This window comes from Diabrotica undecimpunctata, chromosome 1 (genome assembly GCF_040954645.1).
Source record: "Diabrotica undecimpunctata isolate CICGRU chromosome 1, icDiaUnde3, whole genome shotgun sequence".
Taxonomy (NCBI): Eukaryota; Metazoa; Arthropoda; class Insecta; order Coleoptera; family Chrysomelidae; genus Diabrotica; species Diabrotica undecimpunctata.
The window spans coordinates 54704398-54730190 of NC_092803.1; the positions used below are offsets into that span (position 1 = coordinate 54704398).

The 25793-nt window shown below is 33.3% G+C and overlaps 1 protein-coding gene across 1 annotated transcript in view; it reads left to right on the forward strand.

Annotated features, from left to right (window-relative positions):
• Positions 1 to 25793, forward strand: part of LOC140447752 (ovochymase-1-like) — a 148951-nt gene that overhangs the window by 79368 nt on the left and 43790 nt on the right. The window contains exons 12-14 of the mRNA XM_072540628.1: positions 6854 to 6995; positions 7475 to 8333; positions 8523 to 8761. Coding sequence (XP_072396729.1) covers positions 6854 to 6995; positions 7475 to 8333; positions 8523 to 8761 — 1240 coding nt within the window. The remainder of the gene's footprint in view (positions 1 to 6853; positions 6996 to 7474; positions 8334 to 8522; positions 8762 to 25793) is intronic.

A 25793-nucleotide genomic window follows, 5' to 3' on the forward strand; every position in this document is an offset into this window, starting at 1 on the left:
ATTAAAAACAGAGGAAATTAAAAATGTATGTAAACAGCTGAAGAGGAACAAAGCACCCGGACCAGGAGATATACCCGGAGAATTGTTTAAGTACGGAACGAACAAATTGTACGAATGTCTTCGACAACTTTTTCAAGAATGCATAAACACAAGCGAAATCCCTACGGAATGGAAGATATCACACCTTAGCACTATACATAAAAAGGGTGATAAAAATAATTGTGAAAATTACCGAGGAATAGCTGTAACCGGATCTATGAGTCGAATATATGGAAAGGTGTTAAAGAACCGAATCGAGAGAGAATACTTGTATTATGAAGCAGAAGAACAAGCAGGATTTCGTACGGGTCGATCCACTATTGACCACATTTTCTCCTTAACCCAGATAATAGAAAAAAAGATGGCAAGGAATCAAGAGATTCATATGTTGTTCGTCGACCTACGGAAAGCCTACGACAGCGTTCCACTGAAGAAGCTGTGGCAATCAATGGAAAGCACGAATATTAATATAGAATTAATAAAAGCCGTCAAAGTGCTATACAACCAACCAATAATAAAGATAAAAGCGGGGACACAAATAACAACAGGATTTATAACATCAAAAGGATTAAAGCAAGGATGTTGCTTGTCTCCCACTTTATTTAAAATATACCTCGAAAGTGCTTTAAAAAGATGGAAACAAAAATGCAGGACAATGGGGATACCGCTCACCAATACTATGGTATATACGCTTAACTTTGCAGACGATCAAGTAATAATGGCTCAAGATTATGACGATTTAAACTATATGGCACGAAAATTAATTGAAGAGTATGATATATGGGGTCTAGAAGTAAATAAAAAGAAAACCGAATACCTGTGCATTGGAGCAGAACAAAAAGATCTCATATTAGACGAAAACACTACGATAAAGCACTGCTGTGACTACAAATACCTAGGTATCACTATTTCACAAGATGGAACATTAGACAAAGCCATAAGAGAGAGAAATACGTCAGGGAGAAAAGCCATCACAATGTTAAACACCATTTTATGGGACCAATCCATCAGCAAAGAAAATAAAAAGAGGATATATGAGACTATAGTAAAAAGTATCACTTTATACAGCTGTGAGGTATGGCCACTGAAAGAAAGAACACTGTCAACGCTGAAAGCGACGGAAATGGATTTTTGGAGAAGAGCCGCAGGAAGATCTAGAAGAGAAAGGATTACCAACGAACGCATTAGAGAAATAATGGGAATCAAACGAACAATCACAGATGACCTAACAACAAAACAACTTATCTGGTTCGGACACTTACAAAGAATGGACGAACAACGAATGCCAAAAGAAATACTAAAGTGGCAACCAGAAGGAAAGAGAAAACGAGGTAGACCGAGAAAAAGTTGGAGCGAAGGAATAAATAAAGAACTGAGAGAGAGGGCCATAGAAGAAGATCTATGGAACAACCGGTCTAAGTGGCGATTGGAAGTCGGAAAACGGCGGAGAACGTTATAAACCGACAAGTAGTAGTAGTAGTAAAAGGTGAACTCATAATATAAAAAATCCGAAAAAAAGGAAAAGGTAACATAGTTGTTCGGTCGAACATTTCACTTCTTATCTTAACGCTGGACTTGCCTAACCATGCTTAAATGAAATTGATGGATTGGTGCATGCACCTAGACGTTTCTTAACATAATTTTATTATTCTTTTCATTTGAACATTTTTTGATCTTGTCATTTATTATTTATCTAAGCGTTTTTATTTTGAATCGTCCTTCCATATTTTGAACTGCTCTAAAAGTCTCGTACTTCATTTTAATTCAAAGTTATTGTTACAGAATTTACAATAAATAATTATTATGAAATCAGTATATAGAATACTTCGCCTCCATATAGTTTGCTTTATTAAATACCTAAAACTGTTTTGCTCATTTTATGAAAACGATATTTAAATGGACATTGGACATAAATTTTTCTGTTGTAATAATTGTTCTTCAAGCGTATGTATTTACTGTTCCAATATTTGCTCTAATTTTACTGCCCGCTGGTTTCTTAAATTACTACTAGCCCTTCATTACCAATAAACACTATTCTAGTAAATTCCATACCTAAGTTATTATTAAAATTAACTGAAAAACCATTGGAATCTCAATATAATGGGAAAGTTTTTAAATTAAAGAATTTTCATCTTTCGAAGAAATGATTCCAATCAAAATAAACTTTGTTTTGTCCAGTGCTCGTGAATTTTTCGCAAAAGAAACAACGAAGCGTGGATGCAAGAGTCACGTTCTGCAAACATTTCTGTAAAGTTTTCAAACTAACTTTTAAAGATTATTAGACTTTATATTAATCCTGTAAATCTTCTGTTTTTATTTCCTAAAGTTAAATTCTCTAAAGAGTATTTACTTTATAATACGATGGAATCTTTAGTTAATTCCCGTTTGAGTTTAGCTTAAACAATGGTAATCAGTAGGTTATTACAAAATACCGTATTAATTCTACAATAAATTAATTTTCGAAGCCAATAAAACATATCATTTTTCATTTTGAGACAGCTACTCATTGAAAATATTATGACTAAAAACGTATACTGACCTGCCATTAAATTAAAAAAAAAAGTATAAACCAAACATAATATATTCAGATGGTTGTCTAGGGCAGCCATATTGGAAAACTAGAAACTAAGAAAATTTTGACTAAAACATGACAAAATGATAATTTTACAGTATATTAATTAATAAATTTTTGGTAATTGTCAGTGTTGTAAAGTTTGCAACCACCAAAGTCCTCTATTTATAAATATGTAAGTATGAATTTGTGAGTCTGATTTAATTCGGGCAGTTCAACCTACAAAACCAACATATACCCGATTATCTAGTGCGCCTCAACGCCATACTAAAATGCAACAAATCAAATCAAATCAAAAAATCAAAACACCAAACAAACATCCTGTCCACTTAATGAAAAATCCCGTGAAAAATAATAAACAACTGCAATTTGTAGTAAAACTTATTCGCCCGAAAACCCTCTATAATATTGCTCTGTCATTTTATTGTAAATTGATTAAAAAAAAGTTATAGGCCCAAAAGAAAATTCTTTAAAAAAAGTAAGTTATTTTTATTAACCACTTTTTTATTTTCCATTTAACACTGAAAAGGAATAGAAATAAAGTTGTAGATAATGTAATTTGCTACAAATATTATTTAATATAATTTACTGAGGGGTTACCAGTTTACGAGATACGGCGCGAAAACTTTTTTCGCCTCTTTTTCCAGATAGTGTCCGAGGGACAGGGGCGGTGACCCCACACACTTAAACTTAAGCTTATACTTACTTTCCCAAGACCTTAAACGAATATGATTGCATCTTCTAAGACATGCACACTAAGTACTAAAAATTGTAACATCTCGATAGACCAAAAGCTGTGGAAAATCCATTAGTTAAAAATGTACCTACGGCATTGTTTTTTTTTTCATTTGTCCACTTTTAAATAACTAATAACAGCCAGAGTATTTAAAATATAACCACTTTTAAATAACTAATAACAGCCAGAGTATTTAAAATATAACATAATATATACCATACGGTACTTTAAAAATATGTTCAATTCTCAAATTTTTGTTTTTGGTTTTTAATTTGTACCATTTATTATAACCTGCTATGAATTAGTTTTATGGTTAAATCTGTCAATTTTGTCAAAAAAAGTGATTTTTTCTTACCGAAAAAAAATAACAATTATATTCCCAAGACAACTGTTTATAAACATTTGCAAGAATATCAACTTTTGAGGTGGCATAATTTGCCAAAAATTCTCTTACGAGGAATCATTTGGAATTTGGAAACCTTCGATATTTTCTGACAGAATTACTGAGTCGTCCACGTATCTAATTACATTAAGAAGTTCCCCGTTAATTTTGATTTTGATTATATATGTATGTTATATTTAAAAACATAAATCATGTATCCTCGATATGTTACTGACTTACTAATAGTGGTATTTCTCTTTTGGTCTCATTTAGCATAATTGGAGTCGCTTCTTTGATTTTTCTCTTTTTACTAACTGTTTCTTTTAGGGAAATACTTAAATCGTTTCATTCAAGTTCCATCCTACTATGTTCATTTTTCCATGCGTGTTTATATTTTTGAGATCTATCAAATTTTCTATTTTTAAATTTTTACAAGAATTTTTTACCAAGTAACAAAAAACAAAATTTGTTTAATTTATTATATATATATATATATATATATATATATATATATATATATACATAAACAGCACTTCAGGCTTTGTAGGCTCCTGGCTTCTAAATACTAAGTTATTTCCCTCTATTTTTTTTCGGTCCCTTGCTTTCTCTCTCCAATTTCTCACGAGTATTTATGACAAGTCTTGGTTTACTGCTTCCAAACATTTCTTCTTTGGACGTCCTCTTCTTTTTTCCCCATTTCTCCCTGCTTTAGTATTGTTTTAACGTTTCGATTATTTGGCATTCGTGTAATGTGGGCCATTTTTTCCGTAATTGCTTGTTTTCCATACATCCAACCATTCCATACAACTTTTCCGCTGCTTCCGACATGGCTATCTGTATAATCTGATACTCTTGTTCTATATCCTGTTTGACTGGATTTTCTAGCTTTTCATTTATTTTTTACACTAGTCTGTTTATAACCTGCTTCTCTTGAAGGCGGTCTAATTGGTAATATATCTATCTCTAACAGGTTTTGAAATTATTCTTAGTTTTTGTTTTAGTTTTGCTATTATTAGTGTATGGTCACTGTTGGTATCTGCCTCTTAGTAACTCCTGCAATCGATTGTTGTCTTATCGTGTTTGCTTTTAATTAGGATATGATCTATCTGATTTTTTAATTTTCATCGAGAGAAGTCCATGTTACCTTAAATGTCTTTGTGATCAGAACTTGTGCTAGCTATCTTTATTTTGTTCTCTGTAGCAAATTACATATACGTAAAATTCGTTCCCTGTTATTCTTCTGTATATTTCCTCCTTTCCAAATTTTGCATTCATGTCACCAATGATCATCCTTATATCGTATTTCTGTATATTCCCTATTAGGATGCTTAGCTTTTTGTAGAACTTCGTTTTGGTTTCTAAATCTTTATCTTTAGTTTGCGCATGTACATTAATGATACGTATCTATACTTATCTACCTATACTTTTCTCTTACTCTCAAGTTACATATTCTGTCTGATATTGGTTGAAAATCTACAACTGCTCTGTTTACTTTCTCTGACACCATGAATCCCACTTCAAATTATCTCTTGGTCCCTCCACTCTGAACAGTGTGCTCTTTCCTATTATTATTATTTTATTTCTCAGTTGTTTCGTTTATTATAGGGCAAGGATATCTATTGTATATTTTTCTATAATTTGATCTAAGTTTCTTAAAGCTTCCTGCTCATACGTACCTCTCACATCCCAGTCCAATTTTTCTTATATCCTTAGATTTTTGCCTTTCTTTTCCGTTTACTTTTTCGTTTTTCATAATCGTTTTCTTCGCCTTGCCGTTTCGGTATCATACCTCCCCAGAGTTGTTTTTCTGCTACTAGTTTTGTTGGTAATTTTTCTTTGGTATTTTCTTTTAGTTGTTGTTTTTCTTTATCTTATATCCATTTTTTTCCAATCACGAACAACTTCTTATAGCCTATTTTTGTCTGTTTTTGTTTACTTTTTTCTTTCCTTGTCAGATCAATATTTACGTAGATGCGATCTTTATGATACTTTAACTTAGTTTTTCTATTTAGTATCTCAATTTTATCGATTGTTTCGAAAGTTTCCTATTTTTGTTCCTCAGTTTTATTTGCGCCTGCAGTTCTTGTGATATGAATATGTTCATGCTCTCTTTTATCATTATTTGTATCTATTTTTTAACCTGATATAAACAAACTTTTCTTTTTACTTATTTTCTTTACTTGTTTTCTCCAATTGCTCTATTCTTTCTTGTAATTGTTTCACGTCGTTTTTTATTTTCTGTTTTCCTCCTCTCTCTTGTATCTGTTTATTACTTCCCATTTGTTCTTTCCTTATTTGCTTTATTTCGTTTATCATGTCTTCATTTTTTTTTTTTCATTAGTTGTTGCATCATTTTAATCATGACATTCTCTTCCTCTCCCTTTTTCTCTGTGTCACTTTTAGAAGGTGCACGCTTTGTCATTTTACTTCTTTTAAAATATTCATCCTGGTCTCTTCTCTTGCATTTCGTTTCTTCATCTGTCTGTATTTCGCTTTCTGTTCCTTTGTCACTTCTATTAATTTTTTAATATTATTATTTGAATTTAATTAAATTCTAAACTACCTTTTTTCTAATGTATTCTAAGGCAGGATCTGGATTTTTGTGATAAAATTATGTGGCTTTTATCTTGATATTTAATTTCTTGTCGGCACTAATTACATTCTTATCTACCAAAAACGGGTAGGAATGACTAAGCGGGTCGAGCCCTCGTACTTAAAATATTTGCCAAAACCAGATTTTTAAGCTTTCACACAATTATTTATTTACTCAAAACTTGTTAAAATTATTAAAATAGTTCTATCTTACTTGTGTGACTGGTATCACATTTATTCACTACAATCACCTGTATGCACTAATTTTTAACACTTCTTTTTGAGCTCTGTTAAATTTTCTAACTTCCCCAATTATTTGAAGTTTATTTCGTTTAAAGCGAAAATCAGCGGAACTACTGTTGTTACTTAATTTATTAATGAGAACGACTTGATTTGAGAAAGATTTCCAAAATGGAAATTAAAACGTCAATAAACTTATTTTAAACTTAAATTGTGGCTTATTCCGAATAAAAATGGTAATTTTTTGTTTGTTTTAAATTATAACTAAAATTTGACCTCAATATTTTTTTAGGGAGATTCAGGTGGACCTTTAGTAGTTTCTGGGATTCTGATTGGCATAACTTCTTGGGGATACGAGTGTGCTAAAGCAAAAAGCCCGGGAGTATATTCTAGTATTCCTGTATTAAGAGGATATATAAATTCTATAATAAACTAATAAACTAAACTAAAAAATAAAATATATTGATTACCGCACATTTTTTTTTGTATTATTTTTTCCTTTCTCTAAGAAGTTACGAGTATGTTCGAAGAACCTATACGAACCCTAAATAACAAGGATTAGTTGTACTACAATAAAATATATGACCTCAAATAATTAAAGTCACAACTAAACTTGGGTTCACCAGTATATTTCAGCGTTGGCTCTTACGGACAATGTTAACCTTTCAGTGCTAACGCATGGTCTCACAGACGGAGCTAACCTATTCATACCGATAATTAACGATCCGTTCCGATATTCGCGCTAGGTCATTCAATAGCTTCATATTTTGCCTAACCGTTGTTAGTATTAAAATATTGTTGAATGTAGATACACGGTTCGTTCGTTACACACGATTTCGGTCTCAGAGATGGATGTTAGCTTTTGCGGCTGTACTAAAGGTAAGGATTGTAACTTTTAACGTTGTATTTTTAGTGAATAAGATATTATTTTTTTACTTTTTAGAAATAGAAATGAACTACGAGGAGGAGCAAAAATATTTGCAGAGACTTCTAGAGGACGTTGATAGTAATGATGAATTGGAATGCAACGATTCTTCGGATAGTTCTGAAGAAGACGAAGTTGAAATACAAAATCTCGATACAGAGAGTGAACAGGATATATCAGAAGCAGAAAATGATATATTTCATGAGGCAGAAGCAGAAAATATTTGCCGGCGAATTCCTATTTTTTTTGGTAAGGATAAAAAAACTAAATGGCGAAAGCATGTTGGTAATAAGCGAGTGCGTACAAGAGCAGACAATTTACTGAGACATTTACCAGGAGTAAAGGGGGATGCTAAGGAGAAATTAATCTTTAGTGATATTTGGGGATCTTTTATAACAGACCAGATGTTGGAACTTATTGTAATAAATACAAATATAAATATTGAACTACATGCTGATCCTTTGAATAGAACCTACAGAAAGACGGATATACTAGAAATAAAAGCACTGATAGGCCTGTTGTACATAGCAGGAAAGTTCAAGAATAACCATCTCAATGCTCGCGACTTGTTTAGAAAAAACGGTACTTCCTTAGAAATATTTCGCCTTACAATGTCATACGAGCGATTCAAATTTTTATTGGCATTTATTCGCTTTGATAATAAACAAACTCGTGCAGAGAGACAAAAAATAGATAAATTAGCTCCTATTCGAAACTTTTTTGAAGACTTCAACACCAATTTGCCAAAACACTACACCATGTCACACTATTGTACAGTTGATGAAAAATTAGAAGCTTTTAGAGGACGCTGTGGGTTCAAAGTTTATATGCCAAAAAAACCAAATAGGTACGGTATAAAAATATACGCCTTGACTGATGCTAAATTAGCTTATACCTCAAATTTATAAATTTATGTTGGTCAGCAACCACAGGGACCCTACCAGCAAACCACAAAGACTTTGGATTTAGTAGTACGTTTGTGCAGACCTATCTGGGGTACAAATAGAAATGTTACACTTGATAATTTTTTTACCAGTAAGCAGCTAGCTGATACATTATTGGCCAATCATCAGCTCACTATAATTGGAACTCTTCGAAGAAATAGACCAGAACTGCCTTTGGAATTTACGGCGCCTATAAATAGGCCTACTTCTACAAGTATGTTTGCATTTCAAGATAAATGCACTATTGTTTCGTATATTCCAAAACCGAAAAAAGTTGTGCTCCTGATGTCAACAATGCATTATGAAGATGATACGTTGGATCCCCAGACTGGTAAGCCTAACATAATAATTGATTACAACGCAACCAAGGGAGGAGTGGACACTATTGACAAGATGTGTGAAAGCTACAATTGTGCAAGATCGACTAATCGCTGGCCCATGGTGATATTTTATGCACTACTGAATATCGCCGGCATAAATTCATATACAATATACAAGTGTAATTCTGCTCGGAGAGCCCAACGCATACCACTTAGAAGAACATTTTTAGAGACAATGGGTATTCAATTGCTTGAACCACATGCCAGACGTAGAGCAATTGCACCAAATATGCCAAGGATGATAAGTATGCGACTCAGAGAAATGTTTGATATTACGTTGAATGTGCAAAATATTGCAAAATCTCATGGTCGTTGTTTTTACTGTGGAAGCCAGAAAAGTCGAAAAACAAAGTACAGTTGTTACTCGTGTAATAAATTTATGTGCTTAGAACACATAAAGGGTATATGTGTGGAATGTTTAGAAAAAGATTGACTTTTTTTAAGTTTAAAGTTACCTCGTATTATTAGAATTTTTTAAGTGTGGTTATTATAAGTGGATAATGTAAGCTTTAGTTTAAAAGCAACTAAGCAAATTTTTTGTTTGTAGTAAGATTTTAGGGTTTTTTTTCCCACATTTTAGAATAGTAGCTTGTTTTTGTTAAGTAATTATTTTTGTCAAAATAAATGTTTATAAACATAATTTTTAAATAAAACTGTATTTATTTTAAATAAAAAAGTATTTAATAAGACCCTTAAAGTAATTAAATTTTAAAAATTGGTAAAATTTACAGTACTAGGGCATGTATAAATATACGGTCCCAGAGACGGACGTTAGCACTTACGTCAAAATAATTCACGTTAGCACTGAAAGGTTAATCAAATGGAAGAAAACGCTGCAGCGTTGCTAGTTCATCGTCGGCCTCAACGTGGCAGAGCTGGCTTTGAACTTAACACTCCCCTACACACGGAGCACTTACAATTTTGCAATAACATTCACTGATTTGCCCTAATGACTGTTCCAGAAAATATTCGGACGTCGTCGTAATATAGTGCTCAACAATTGATTATGATCATAATTATGATTTCAAATATTTTAAAAGTTTGTTGAGATCCTAGTATGATGACTTGAATAGAATAAATAAAAATAGACGACTTTAATATTCAACTTTTTGCTGACCCTAGTAAAAAATGGCCATAATGGCAAAATTTATTTTATGTCGTTTAAAATTGATAATAAAGTCGGGGTAATATTATTACTTTAATTATATTAAATTTTTGCAAACTTCGGCTGTTTCTGGAGTAAAATATTACTTCGATCCTTATCAATTGTTGAGCACTGTTGTATTTGACGAATAGAAAATTTCTTACATCTCTTGTTGTCATATTTACGGAAATGGATGTTTGGAGACCTTTTGAATAGAATTAAAATGAATAGAAAGAAAATGCCACGATTAGTAGATAAGTCAAAAATATATCCAGAATACATCATCTGTATTTTAGTATTATTTATACAGGGTGTTTCATTAACAATTATTCTTATAGTAACTGGAGATACCTTAGCACAAAATACGAAGATTAAACCTAAAACACTTATCACATGCGAAGATTTTTGTGACTGGTATTTTTAAGTTAAAGTTGATTTCATATAATTGAATGAACTATCTTTTAATAAAATTCTTGCAACTCTTCTGATTTTGATGTCTTCTACTTTAAAATATTTAATATGTCTGATTTGCCGATATGAATGAGTCAGATTAAATTTAATTATTAGAAGAATTTTTTACCAACCAAATTTTTAAAATTGATTAATATTTTGTATTTCGATAATGACCTCCGAAGTGGAAGTCGTAGAATTCGTATAATAGCTTACTCACTAGTGGGCGTTTGTAGAAATGGTTCAACCGTGTAGAAATTTCGGCATTTAAATACCCATTTAGAATTTTCCTGATAATAGTATCTATTAATTGTTATACGAATGCGTATATCCATAGCAGTTTTGCAGTTTGTAGAAGCCGTTTAACTGTTTTGTGTGTGCATTCGAGAAGGTAAGTTAACTTGTCAAAAAATAAGTGGAATTTATTTTTAAACATTTTTTATGTACTGCGTCAAAAACATGGAGCATTTAGAGGTGAAAAGTTTCAAACAAGGACAAATTTTAGATTTATATACGCGACAAATTATTTTGAATATGTTGATATATACAACAAAATCAAATTCCGATCTGACTCCAACACAAATTGTTTCTACAACAATGACAGCGCTGGGTGTTAACGATAGGACAGTCTGGAAAATTCGTCAGCAAGGATTGGATCATAATGGAGACTTACCCAAAATTCTGAAAAACCCACGTAAAAAGACTAAGAAGGAAACCAATTTAAACAGACTAAGAAGGAAACCAATTGGGAATTTACCTACGATGAGAATATCAGAAGCCAATTGAAAAGACTTATTCACATGGAATTTTTCTAAAAGAACATACCTCCCACAATCAAAGCTATCCTGGATGCCGTTAATTTACACGAACATTTGCCTAAATTTTTCAAAAGTACTCTATATAGACTATTGCGAGAGATAGGGTTTGTTTATAAAAAAAAAGAAAGCAGTAATGATGGAACGTCCTGACCTAATAAATTGGAGGCATAAATTTCTTAGAAAAATACAGAATTATCGAAATCAAGGATACAATATTTTCTGTTTGGATGAAAGTTGGGTAAATATCGGACATGCAGTAAATAAGGTATGGATGGATTCAACCATAACCAGTTATAAGGATGCATTTTTAAAAGGCTTGACTACTAGTCTAAATGATCCAAAACAAAGAGGTCCGAGATTTGTCTTGTTACATGTTGGATCTGATAAAGGTTTTCTACCAAATTCAGAATGTGTATTTTTAGCAAAAAAAGATTCAGGCGTCTACCATGACGAAATGAACGGCGAGTCTTTCAAAGACTGGCAGTTTCAGTTATAACGATTTTTCCGAAATGGAGTAGAGACCAGACACTGTTATTGTAAGTTTTATCTTTATTCATTAGGTAGCGTTTAGGCTACATAAATTTTTATTTGTTTATTAGCCTAATTTTATTCTTTGGTGCATACATACTTTTCTTTGTAATATTTGTTGAGACTGTTAATAGTAATAATTGATCCAAGTTGGTATATATCCTGTCGGTATATAAATTAACAATTTAAATTTGTAGCCACTACGGAGCTACGATTTTTTTTTGTAGCAGTTTCTCTAGTAGAATTCGTTCCGTTGTTACACCCTGTATAATTTAGTAAAAAACATTTCAAAGAAAATAGTTTTATTAAATTTTGTGTAATTTGCAAAATCTTGAAGTTTTAAATAATGTTACATTTAGTTCTAATAGGATTGCATAGTAGGAAATTTTGGGTTAGGTAAAAGAAACGAAAGAGGAGACAGACTAGTCCAGTACTGCCAGGAGAAAGAATTAGTCATAACAAATACATACTACGACCTACCCTTACGAAGATTATACACGTGGACTTCTCCAAAGGATAACACCAACAATATAATCAGAAACCAAATAGATTTTATAACGATTAACAAAAGGTTTCGTAATGGAGTACAAAGTGTAAAAACCTATCCAAGCGCAGATGCAGATACGGATCATAATCTATCACTAGCAAACGTCAACATTAAACTCAGGAAACCGGAGAAAAAAGTTAAAACCACCAAAATTAACATCAAAAACCTAAAAGACGACAACTGCCAACAGCAACTAAACGCAGAGATAAATAAATTAACTGAAGGAAGCGTTGAATGGGCAGATATGAAAAAAGCCATACTAAAAGCGGGAAAGGAGGTCCTAGGCGAAGAAGAGAAAACCACTAAAAAAGACTGGTTGACACCGGAAATAGTTGAGCTAATAAATGAAAAAAGAAAATACAAAAATAAAGATGAAAATAAATATAAAACCATCAAGAATAGAATCAAATATGAAATCAGAAAGGCTAAGGAGGAATGGATGAACAAAGAATGGCAGGAATTGGAAGAACTCAGCAACAAACATGACACATTAAACTTACATAAAAAAATGAAAAAACTTACAGGCAACACCAGACAAAGAAGAACACTCATAACAAGAGATAATAATGGAGAAATACTTACTGAAGAGAGCAAAATAAAGGAAGTATGGGAACAATATATAATCCATCTGTTCCATGACGAGAGAGAAAATGAACAAGATATAGGTGAAGAAAAACAATACCTACAAATTTTACCCTCAGAAGTAAAGAATGCCCTACAGAATGCAAAACAAGGAAAAGCACCGGGTCCTGATCAAATTCCAGTTGAACTGTTAAAAGCCTTAGATGACGGTAATATAAAGAGACTCACCCGAATTCTCAACCACATATATGTAGAGGGCAACATCCCGGAAGAATGGCTTAAATCGATATTTTTACCTCTACCAAAAAACAACAATCCCAAATCATGTAATGACTGATAAGCCTAATGTGCCACCCTTTAAAGATTCTCTTGAAAATTGTTCAAAACCGAATTTATAAGAAATGTGAGGAGCAGATAGATGAAACTCAGTTTGGCTTCAGAGGAGGCATGGGTACAAGAGAAGCATTATTTGCGTTGACGGTACTCTTGCAGAAATGTCGGAAATATAACAAGAGTGCATATGTATGCTTCATAGACTTTAGGAAGGCCTTTGACCGAGTGCAGCATATGAAGTTAATAGATGAATTAAAAAACATCAATTTAGACAAAAAAGACATTGAGTTTATTAAGGCTATATACTGAAACTGGCTATATTTTAAGGAATTACTAAACAAAGGGACACAACTACCATTACAACAACAGTGGCAGCAGCAGGCACGACAGGAGGTACAACAACAAGAACTGGGGAAAGATGGAGAAGAAAATGAATTAACTAGACCCCCAACGCTAGAGGAGGTCCAAACGGCAATCCACATACAAAAAAGCCATAAAGCACCGGGAATAGATAAAATACCGGCAGAACTACTCAAGCAAGGAGGAAGGAATTTGACACAACAGATGTACCAGCTAATACGAGAGATATGGATAGAAGAAGAAATTCCCCAACAATGGAAGAAAAGTATAATCTGCCCTATTCATAAAAAAGGAGACAAACTGTTGTGTCAGAATTATAGAGGCATCTCTTTACTTTGTTCGGGATACAAAATACTCACAAACATCATTAATCGAAGACTACAACCTCTCACGGAAAAAATCATCGGGGAATATCAAGCAGGGTTTAGGCAAAATAGATCTACCATTGACCAACTATTTACAGTTAAACAAATACTAGCCAAAGCATGGGAATATGACATGGACGTTTACAATCTCTTTGTAGATTTTAAACAAGCCTATGATTCAATAGATAGAACAATTCTACCTAATATACTGAAAGAATTTGGCATACCATCAAAATTAATACGACTAGTGCAAATGACAATGACAGAAACAGAAGCACAGGTATGTATTCAGGGACAGATCACTGATGCGTTTACGATAACGCAAGGACTGAAACAAGGCGACGGACTAGCTCCAACGCTCTTTAATCTTGTTCTGGAATATGTAATTAGACGGTTGACGGTGAGCGGAAATAACATACTTACAAACAAGTCTACCCAATTAGCAGCATCCGCAGATGACATAAACATAATGAGCAGAACAATGAGTGCAGCGGAAGAAACCTACGTTGAGTTGAAACAGAGTGCAGAAGCAGTAGGGCTAGCAATAAATACAAATAAAACAAAACTACTCATACAAACCAGATCAAATAGACCGGTGCAACAACACTTTATTGACGATATAGAACATGTAAATAGATTCACATACCTAGGAATGGATCTGGTCGCAAGCAATGAAGAAGAACCGGAAATAAATAGAAGGCTTGTGCTGGCAAATAAAGCCTATTTCGCGATGGGCCACATATTCAAATCGCGAGACGTACACCGGAAAACAAAACTCCGGGTCTATAAAACAATAATCAGGCCCATAGTAAGTTATGGTTGCGAAACATGGGTGGTGACACAGAAATCTGCCAATGCATTAGATGTGTTTGAAAGAAAAATATTACGTAGGATCCTGGGCCCAATAAGTGAAAACAACAACTGGCGAATTAGGTACAATAGAGAAATATACGAGCAATATAGCGAACCACCTCTAGCACAACATACTAAACTGCAGAGATTACGATGGGCAGGGCACGTGGTCCGCATGCATGAGAATAGAATCCCCAGAAAATTATTAAATGCAAGAATGCAGGGAAAAAGACCTGTTGGAAGACCTAAAAAGAGATGGGAAGATGAAGTCGATGAGGATGCCAGGAACTGCCTGGGAACGCGTTCATGGAAAAGAACAGCGGTAAATAGAGATGGTTGGAGAAGCCTGTTGAAGGAGGCCAAGGCCCGATTTGGGCTGTAGCGCCATTGGATGGATGGATGGATATACTGAAACCAGAAAGCAGTAGTCAAGGTGAACGATATAGAAACAAATAATATACCGATTGCGAGAGGGGTTAGGCAAGGATGCGTCTTGTCTCCGACGCTTTTCAACGTGTACTCACAGGTCATATTCAGAAAAGCCTTATGGGAAAGAAAAGAGGGAATAAGAATTGGTGGAGAAATCATAAACACCATGAGATTTGCAGATGACACGGTAATTATGGCTGAGAGTATAGAAGAACTACAAACTTTACTAGATGCAATAAATAGTGAATGCATTCAAATGGGACTTGACATCAACACAGATAAGACCAAATTTATGATAGTATCAAGGAGTCCAATAAATAATGAACAACTAACTCTTGGTGGACAGCAAATAGAGAGAGTGACAAAATATAAATATCTGGGAGCTTACATCAACACAGAATTAGATCCAGACCAAGAGATCCGGGTACGAATAGAAATGGCAAGGGCAGCGTTCTTAAAATTCAAACAATTGTTCTGTGACAAAAATCTGAATACTGCGCTGAGACTGAGGTTTGTTGAATGTTACGTCTGGTCGCAACTATTGTACGGGGTAGAAACATGGACACTAAAAGCGCAAATAGTTAAAAAGATTGAAGCCTTTGAACTTTGGATATACCGGAGAATGTTGAGAATTCCATGGACTGCCAGGGTCACCAATGAGGAAGTGCTGAGAAGGATGGGTCGAGACAAAAAATTGTTGAGAACGATAAAAGTACGCAAGGCTGCATACCTTGGACACATACTAAGAAATAATAAATATAGTCTTCTGCAGGTCATCATGTAGGGTAGAGTCGATGGCAAAAAGGGAATAGGTAGAAAGAGGAAGTCATGGCTGCGAAATATTCGAGACTGGACAAACATGACTGTAGACGAATTATTCCACGTTGCAAAAGACAGAGAAGCTTTTAAAAATGTGGTCGCCAACCTCCGTTAATGGGGACGGCATAGGAAGAAGAAGAAGGATTGCATGATTTAATGTTATCATACAGGAGGGCCAACACGGTCCTGTATCACACCTGCAGACTATGAACGTGCCTAGCGGCCTAAGCGGCAACGTCGCTTCTCATAAGCACTGTACTGAAATCCTCCCGTGAATTTGTCTTATAGAAGGGGCAGATAAGATATACGTAAAAAAGTTTATACCTCAAAAACAAAAGTGGCGTGTATGGGAAAATTATTGCACACACAAAGGCGTAGCGTATGTCATGACATTAAATTAAATTTACCTCTTCATTTCTCTCTTTTCTACTTTTAGTAGAAATGGTTTCTTATATATGTTTAAGTATTACATTTTCATTTACAGTCTTACAAACGGATTTATACTAAATATGATAGATCATGTTACTGTAGACTCAAGACACCAATCGAATTTAATAAACGTTTGCACCAGGCGAGCATTAAATGCGGATTCTGACCACTACCCTATCGAAAGTATGGTAAAGGCCAGAATTTCGAATATCAAAGAGAAAGAAAAGAGATTCAAAACATGAGCGATTCAATGCAGAAGGACGCAGAGATACGAAAAAAAACTAGAGAATATAAAGAAAATATTAGAAAACAGACTACAAATGAAAACATAAATGAGCAGGGGAAGAGTCCAGAAACATTCTAGAAGAAGCAGCTGAAGAATAGGCATGGAAGGTAAATAAAGAAGAACAAGAACGAATGACTCATTTAACAAAGAATGTCAAATGAAAATACATAATACAATGCAAGATAGATGGAAGAAGTGGGCCAGGTCCCACCTTAAGCTATGGCTAACGTCAAAGCTTAAGAAACCCAGATAATTATTTAACAGATCTTCTGCATCCCTTATTTGAGGTGCCTTAAGCAAAATTAGTATAGCCAATCTAATAGCCAAAGCACGATAATCGAGCAGAGCCACAAGAAGAAGTCAGATTACAACAGAAATGAAGAAACAGCATATATACTGATGTAACAAGTAAATAGAATCCGACCAGCAGGGAAAAAATACAAAACGACTGCGTACAAGGGAAAGAAAATTCATCAAAGAAAATAAGAAAGAAAATATGAACAAAAAATTTCAAGAACTACAAGAGCTAAGTAGGCCAACAGACAAAAAAGTTTTACCAGAAACTGGACAAAATTAGAATATAATTCAAACTGATAACAACGACATGTAGAGATAAGTAGAATAATATATTGACAGAAAAACGAAAAATACTAAGAAGATGATCAGAACAGCTTGAGGAAGACAGAAGGGAGGCGAACCCTGACATACGGTTAGATAAAGCAGACAACAACAAAATTTACTGAAATCATAAAAATGAACGACACCCATAAAAACTTTGGTAATAATACTTTTAATCTATCGTTAGAGTTTTAATTTTTTAATTATTTTTTCGTGTGTAGTTTGTCCAAAAAATATCACGAATTCGTAACCAATCCGCATGGTTTTAAAAACATAAAATTGTGCAGTTTTGTTGCTATATAAAGACCAATTGTGGGCATCTACATTTACTTTTATGTTTGTGAATATAAAATATAGGCAAAACTTGAAGATTTTAAAATTTTATCATGTTGATTTTTAACCGGAATATTATGATATTTTATATTTTATTGTTTACAAACGTCCTTATTTATGAAGGTGAGCAATAAGTTTTTGAAATTTATGCATTAACTTTGTAGTTAGTAAGTATAGCACATTGTAAACGAATTTTTCATTGTTCATCAGTCATCATAAAAAATAGTGGACGTTACAAATATCATATTGTTAATTGTGTGTTTAAAAAATTGTTTCTAGAGTTTTAACTATGACGGAAAACAAATTTACCTACCTATTTAATAAACTGACTTACCTACGTACTCTCTGACGCACTGACAATGAAATCTAATCAACCATTTGCCTCCAGGCAGATCAATCTTTTGCTATATTCTGATTTTCAATTTCCTCAAATATTCTTTAACCCCATCCAGTGAAGACGAGGTTTCTGCCTGCTGGATTCCTAGGTATTGGTTGTGTACTTTCCGCGTAATCTACCTATACTTGCCTGGTTATTTCCATGTACGTCGAAAGGTCAGTATTACCATACATTAATTTCACTTAATTATTAATTGTTACTTTTTCTTTTATCTACTTACTCTATTTATTTCCCATAAAGTACTGCCTTTTTTATTGCAATGCTGAACTCTATACAATTAATCCAGTCGAAATAGCATTTGACCTTGCATGCCAAGCTGCCCCAAATTTTATTATGCTAAACTTTAAGAAGGGGCAATAGTAGTGTAAATTTAAAATCCCGAGTGAATTCAGCCGTTGCGTCAGCCATAATTTTAATTGAGCATCAGCTGAATATCCCGGCCACTTTCCACTTTTCGACAAAAATGCTAGGAATTAGAATTGTTACAAATGCGATTTCCTACAATTTCTTTTTACAATTTTTTTCGTGCGGTAGATATTTTTCGACTAGAGGGAAGAGAGTGGAAGGGGAAAAGCATAATTATCGAATAATCTCATTTAATATTATCTTTGCGAGATGAATGTACACAAGCAAAAATGAAGAGTACCCTATTACATTTTGTACAATTTTGATCTTTAATTTTTTTTCTAAAATCAATATTTAAAGTCGTAGGTTCGTTCCTGTTTATGGCTTGCTTTTGATAACGTCACCGTCTAGGGTTCTTTAAATATTGATTTCAGACAAAAATTGAAAGCAATCAAAATTGTATAAAATATAGTTCTCCCCATTTGTGTTTGTATACATTTAGCTTGTAAAGTTATTAATAAACGAGGTAATTCTAAAATTATGCTTCACGTCAGTTTATGTGAATTTATTTTATATTTTATCACCAATATGCTTATTCAAATAAAAGTCACGTTACAAAGAACATGAAAACAATTTTCTACTCAAAATAGTCCCTAGCATTATCGCTTTTTCTTCTTTTTATGTGGACATGACTCTGTCTGTTTTTTAGTGTGCCTCCAGTAAGTTGTCGTTCCATCGTCTTTGTGGTCTTTCTACTGATCGTCTTTCTATTGGGGAACCGTCTCTTGTCATTTTTACTGCTCTATTTGTTGTCATTTGGGGCTTATAATATCGTTCTATTGTACTCTTCTATTTTTTGCCTAGTCCTTGATGTTCTCTACCTTGCATCTACGTCGTATACCTGCACTTCTGTCCCATAGTGTTTTACCATCAAGTTTTTATCTCTGCTGTTTCTAACATCCTTTTTGTCCTCACTGTGTAAGTCGTGTTTCTGTCGTGTATGTCATTATGGGTCTAATCACTGTTTTGTAAATTATGCCTTTTTTTTCCCGATATTTTTATTTGTCCATATTGTTTCATTCAGTCAACCTGCGTCTGTGTTTGCTCTATTCTCTTAATCTTTTACTTCTGTTGCTAGCTTTCCGTAGCTAGATAATGTGATGCCCAGATATTTAAACTCTATCACTTGTTCCAGTTTTTCGTAAAGAATTTTGAATCTCCTAGAATTTTGAATAACGCTGGGCCCATACCGGTTTCTTAATATTTCATAATAATTTCATTCTATATTATTCATAAGCTATTTTCTTGTGGCATCTTATGCGTCTATATTCTTTGATAAAACATAAAACGTCGCGGCGGGATCAGGAAGACGGTCAGGAAATAAACGACACTAATTCTCGAGTATTTTCCAATTTAAGCGAGTGGATGTCGAAAGTGGATTCGCAAATTGACGGCGCCAATTTTTGTCCACACCTGGATTGTGGTTTTGTCCACACCTTTTTCCGACAAAAAACTCGGTTTCTTGTGTTCATAAAATAATTAACGATTCATTATTTTGTGATTCATTATCTCGGATGTCACCCCCGAACGGGTGACACCTGAGGCAGTCCACTACATCGCCACAGCCTAGGACTACACCACTGGGACTCAAGGAATCTCCCTGTTTTATTCCATTGCTATCTTCAGTAGGGTTAGTTAGTTCTTCTTCTACTTTTACTTTTATTGTGTTGTTTTGGAAGATATTTTCGATCGTTTTGATTACTCTAAGAGATTGATCTAAGAGATTGAGATCTTTATTGCGTACAATAAGTGGATAACGTCCTTTAATTTGAGCCGGTCAAATGCTTTCTTTAGGTCCACGAAACATGTATATGCCGCTTTGTTGTATTCTAATGATTTCTCTTGCACTTGCCTCATTATAAATATAGCGTCGGTGCATGATTTACCCGACCTAAAACCTTGTTGTTCTTATGCTAGTGTTAAAATTTCATTCAGTTTATTTGTTATCACTTTGGTTGTTAATTTTAGTGTTGTGTTTAATAAATTAATTCCTTTGTAATTTTCCGGGTCCGATTTGTCTCCCTTTTTGAAGAGAGATATTAGGCTGCTTGATCTCCATTCTTAAGGAATTCTATTTTGTTCTATTATTTTTGAAGTTATACTTCTATACGCGCGCTCCACGTTGGAAATTTGTATGGGAGTGAATCTGTGAAATCATTACATATGTAAGATAATAAGTAAGAGAGAGACAGAAGATATATTTTCTCTCTCTTCCTCTCTCGAATATAAAAATGTTCCTTTTGTATATATATTTATTTTATATATATATATATATATATATATATATATATATATATATATATATATATATATATATATATATATATATATATACATATAATATTATATGTATAATAAAATATTTATTAATATTATTTTTTATGCGATATGTTTTGTATTATTTATTAAATGTTCATAATTATATTAGTCTTTTGTGTTTCAAAATAATAATCTCAATAAATCACTGTATGACCCAGAACTGTCAATTTTGAAATAAGTTTGTGTCATGTCCTCGGTAGTATAGTAGTCAGTATCCCAGCCTGTCACGCGGGAGACCGGGGTTCGATTCCCAGTCGTGGAGGACTTTTTATTAATATTATTACATGGTAATATTGTTCTGAAGCTATTTTCTTGTGGCATTTTAAAGTAATTACTATTTATATGGGAATAAGCCACAATTAAAGGTTAAAGTACGTTTATTGACGTTTTAATTTCCACTTCGGAAATCGTTCTCAAAATACAAACATTAGTAAATTAAACAAATTTTGTTTTTTTTTTTACTTAGTGAAAAATTCTTCTAATAATTTAATTTTATCTGACTCATCTATATTGACAAATTAGACATACATTATACATTTTAAAGTAGACGACTTTAAAATGATATTGCCAATATTGTTGAGCTGCGTTCCTGGGACGACTTTACTTATAAGATAATTCATTCGATTACATGAAATCAACTTTAACTTGAGAATATCCGTCAGAAAAGATCGTAACATGTAATTCGTCTTTAAAAAAAAATACATGCCATGATGACAGTAAAATTCTCCTGTTAGTGATTCCATAGTAAATTATGAGGGAAAAACCAGGAAAAAAACCTGATAATACTATCCCGACATGGTAATTATTTGGTCGTGCATTGAGTTTACCTTCAATAAACACCAAATTCCGATTTTATATGTTTGTTATTTAAAAAACATAAATGATGTATCCTCTATATATTACTGACTTACCAATACTGGTATTTTCCTTTTAATAACTTCCTCTTTCATTATGGGTAACCAGATCCTACTACATTCTGCCGAGGAATTCGCGACACAATTGGTCTCATTTAGCATAATTAGAGCCGCTTCTTTGATATTACTCTTTTTATCATCCCTTTCTTTTAGGACTATACTCGAATCATTCCATTGAATCCTATGTTCATTATCCCATGCGTGTTCCATAGAACAGCAGGATCAAGGTATGGCCATACTTGCTATGGCTAAATGGATGCGCAGACATGTTCACTATACATAATATCATATAATAAACATTGTAAAAAAAATATTGTAGTATTTTTCGTTAAAAAACAGATATTGTAATAGATTGTAGTGATTTGTGATATAACAGACCGTATTCAACAAACTTTAATTGACTTAGTGTATTTAAATTAAATATACTACAACCGATGTTTTTTGTATCCGTGTCAATGACCGTAGCTGTCGAGACATGTGAATTTTAATTAAAATAATATATTTAAACTGTATACTTAAAAAAAATTGTGTACCTCGTGATAATAAATCTCATTGGTTGATGCCTAGTTATTTTTGTTTAAATAATAAAAATAATTTTTATTAACATAATAACTCTACTTCTTCTGATGGTCAATCATTGACATGATTGACCATCATGTCAATCTGTATTTTGCAAACTGCTGCTCTGAAAAGATTTGTAGTTGTTGTGTTGAAACACATACGTAGATTTTTCAGTCAAGAAATCCTTCGCCTTCCTGGTCCTACTTTTCCTTCTACTTTTCCTTGAAGAATTAATTGCAGAAACCCGTATCTTTCACTGTTTCTCATGACGTGACCGACGTATCCGATTTTGGCTGTTTGTGGTTAACAACTTCTTTCCTTTTTGCATTCTCAATAAAACGTCTTGACTAGTAACGTGGTCAGTATAGGATATCTTCAGGATTCGACGATAAAGCCACATTTCGAAAGCCTCAATCCACTACTTAAGTCCGTACAACAATATAGGAAAGATATAACATCGTAGTAACCTAATTTTTATAGGTACTGATAAATCATGGCATTTAAATAGCTTAGCCATTTATTGAAATGTGGATCTTGCTTTTTCTATCCTACATTTTATTTCTAGGAAATGGTCCCAATTCTTATTGACGTTCGTACCAAGGTAGTTTCTATTGGTTGACCATTCATACTGTTTTTCTCAATTTGCTGTTCCTTCTTAGAGATCATTATCCATTTGGTTTTCTTAACTCGTCGACTGCCAAGCACGTGATAACTCGTAGTTGGCTGTCTGTTCTTAGACGCCAACTACGAGTTATCTCGTTTTTGTAGATATTTTTCGTGGCGCCGAGCACGAGATTATTCGTGGAATATGCATGGAGATTTTATATTGGGGCGTCTACAAAGGGTTATTAAAATATCGATGGACATCAGAAAACAGATTTATTTATTATTTTTGGTAATGGTAAAAGGACAAAAACCAAAAATTCCAAAATGAAAAAGAAACATACAAAGTTTATTAAAAAATTGCTCAAATAGTCCTATTTCTGTTGATATTGTTTGAAACAGGGTTCTACACATAAAGGAGCTTTTCTTCACATGCACCACATCTATATCTTGTTTCTCGACGATGATTTCGAGTGGCATATATGCGGCAAGCTCTTGTTGGTCGTTGTTTCTTTTCTGTTGGTGGTATACTTTCAAGGTAATGAAATTTTGTTGGGCTTTTTGGTGCAGCTTTTAGCATATTATCACCAAGGAGCGTCGAAATAAACATCTCTCGAAATGTTAAAGATTTTACTTTGCTGCCTGTTGACTTACGGCAGAGCAAGTATGCATTGTTTATGTATATTTCGACAATATGCAAAGCTACTTTTTTCGGTCACCTTATGGTTTTTTTAGAGCACTGTAGTAGCTTAACATTTGATCTGACTGGTTGACTGGTCTATACCTGACATTCCAGTGTTGTAATCCTTGATTATGATAGGTTTCCAGGCAACTTTCCCACTTCTGGCATAGACCTCGACCATTTCTACTTTGTGCATATTTGAAATCATTAAAACTTCGCGTTTGTCTTTCCACTTACACACAACTACCGATTTATTTCTTTGCCATACACACTCGCCCTTTGTAAGTTTTTCTGAGATCACGTATTTTTAATTCCTTTTTCGATTATTGCGTAAAGTACCACAGACGTATGTTTTTCTGGCTGTCATAAGCTTGGTAATGGCTACTGAAATGTAAAAATTGTCCATATAGACAATATATCCTTTGTCCAACTATTTATCCAGTAAGTGCAATATGACCTATGTAGTATGTCCCATATCAACAGTGGCGTCGTTGGCTTCTGATTTGCCTCAATAAATTCTAATTTTCAGAACCACTTCATGGGATTCACACAAATCATATAGTTTCACACAATACTTATGTTTTTTTTATGTACTGTCGAAAAAATCATCTACCACGCCATAGGATCATTGATTCATCAATGCATAAGAATTTATCGGGAAAATAATTCTCTTCCATTATTTTGTTAAAATGACTGAGGATTGGCCCTATTTGGTATAATTCAATAGTAATTGAAATCTATTTTTACTTATTACTAACCTCCAAAATGGCATTGTATACATAATATTTTGAGACCAGTAATGTTCAATTGATGGTAAAGTACATGGGCCCATGTGTAGCAAAAGGGCAATAAATACTCATAGTTCATTTTTGTCAGTTTCAACCCATCTATTCATTCGAGAAGACCTTGTAAGTGAATTTTTCTCAATTTTTTGGGCTGCATACAAATTTGTTTGTTGAACCAACATGTTCAAAAATGCATAAGAAAAAAACAAGTTAACCAGATTGTCGATAGTCAGTTCACCTTGATTTTTTATCCCAACATCTTGTGTAAAAAAATTAAAAGTTGGTGGGTCATTCTCAATATCACACCATTCTTCTTCGTTGGATATTTCAGCAGTTGGCTCTAGAGTAGGTTGTTCCAATTGTAATTGTGACAAAGGGCTCTCGTCGCTTGCTGTTGAACTTATTGAACTTGTTGAACCTTGCTCATTTGATAGTTCATACTCCGAGTCATCATCTGAATTATTCTTCAGGAACTCTTCCCATTCAGACTCATTCATGTTCGCATAGTTTCCGAGTTCCTCTAAAGTTAAGCCTCATTTTCTGGACATTATTTATAAAAAAACGCGAAAACCAAAACTAATTCACCAATGAAACACACAAAAGACGCACAGCTGTATCGCACGCAACTCAACAGAGATACTAAACAAACATGATACTATAACTAACAAGATAAGTCAAAACGCATGTTCTTGCATCTCTCTCGCACACCTGTGACGTAAACCCGAGACAACTTTAATGATGCCAAGTTAAATGCTCTATCTGTTGCTATCCTGTGTGCTTCAAAACGTAGTGAATGAGATTTTCATTTATTCATTGATGTAGTAAAGACTTTGTATATTATATTGGTATATAAATTTTGTGATGAAAACATTCAGTTTACTGTGTTAATATCACCTACTTTACATATCGTACGCAACTTCCTCTCAACTACCTGTAGCTACTTTATAAATAAGACTAATTATTTGGTTGCCATAATGTATTGCGCAATGGTGAGTTGTTTAAACAATTATAATAAAAAAAGTAAATCTTTTTCGAAGTGTCGTTTTTTTGTGTTCCCTAGTGCAAACAAATGCGTAAAGTATGGGTCTTCAAGTGTTTTCAGCGAGACAAATTTAATGTAGAAACCGCGAGAATATGATCAAAACATTTTACAGAAGCTGACTATTGTTTAAAAAAAACTATAGTGGAATATTACTACTAACAGTATAATTAATTATGAAATTGTCACTGAAGAGATCTTTTCCTCGGTAAACATTTCTAGTGGTGATACAGAAATTAACCCTGAAGATTTAATTGACAGTCATCAAGATTTTATTAATTCGAATATAAAAGACGAGAAACAATTTTTTACAAAAAAAAAATGAGTGGAAAGCACGTGAAAATTTTAAAAATAAAGTTTTTCGGCATATTTGAGTCATTATTTT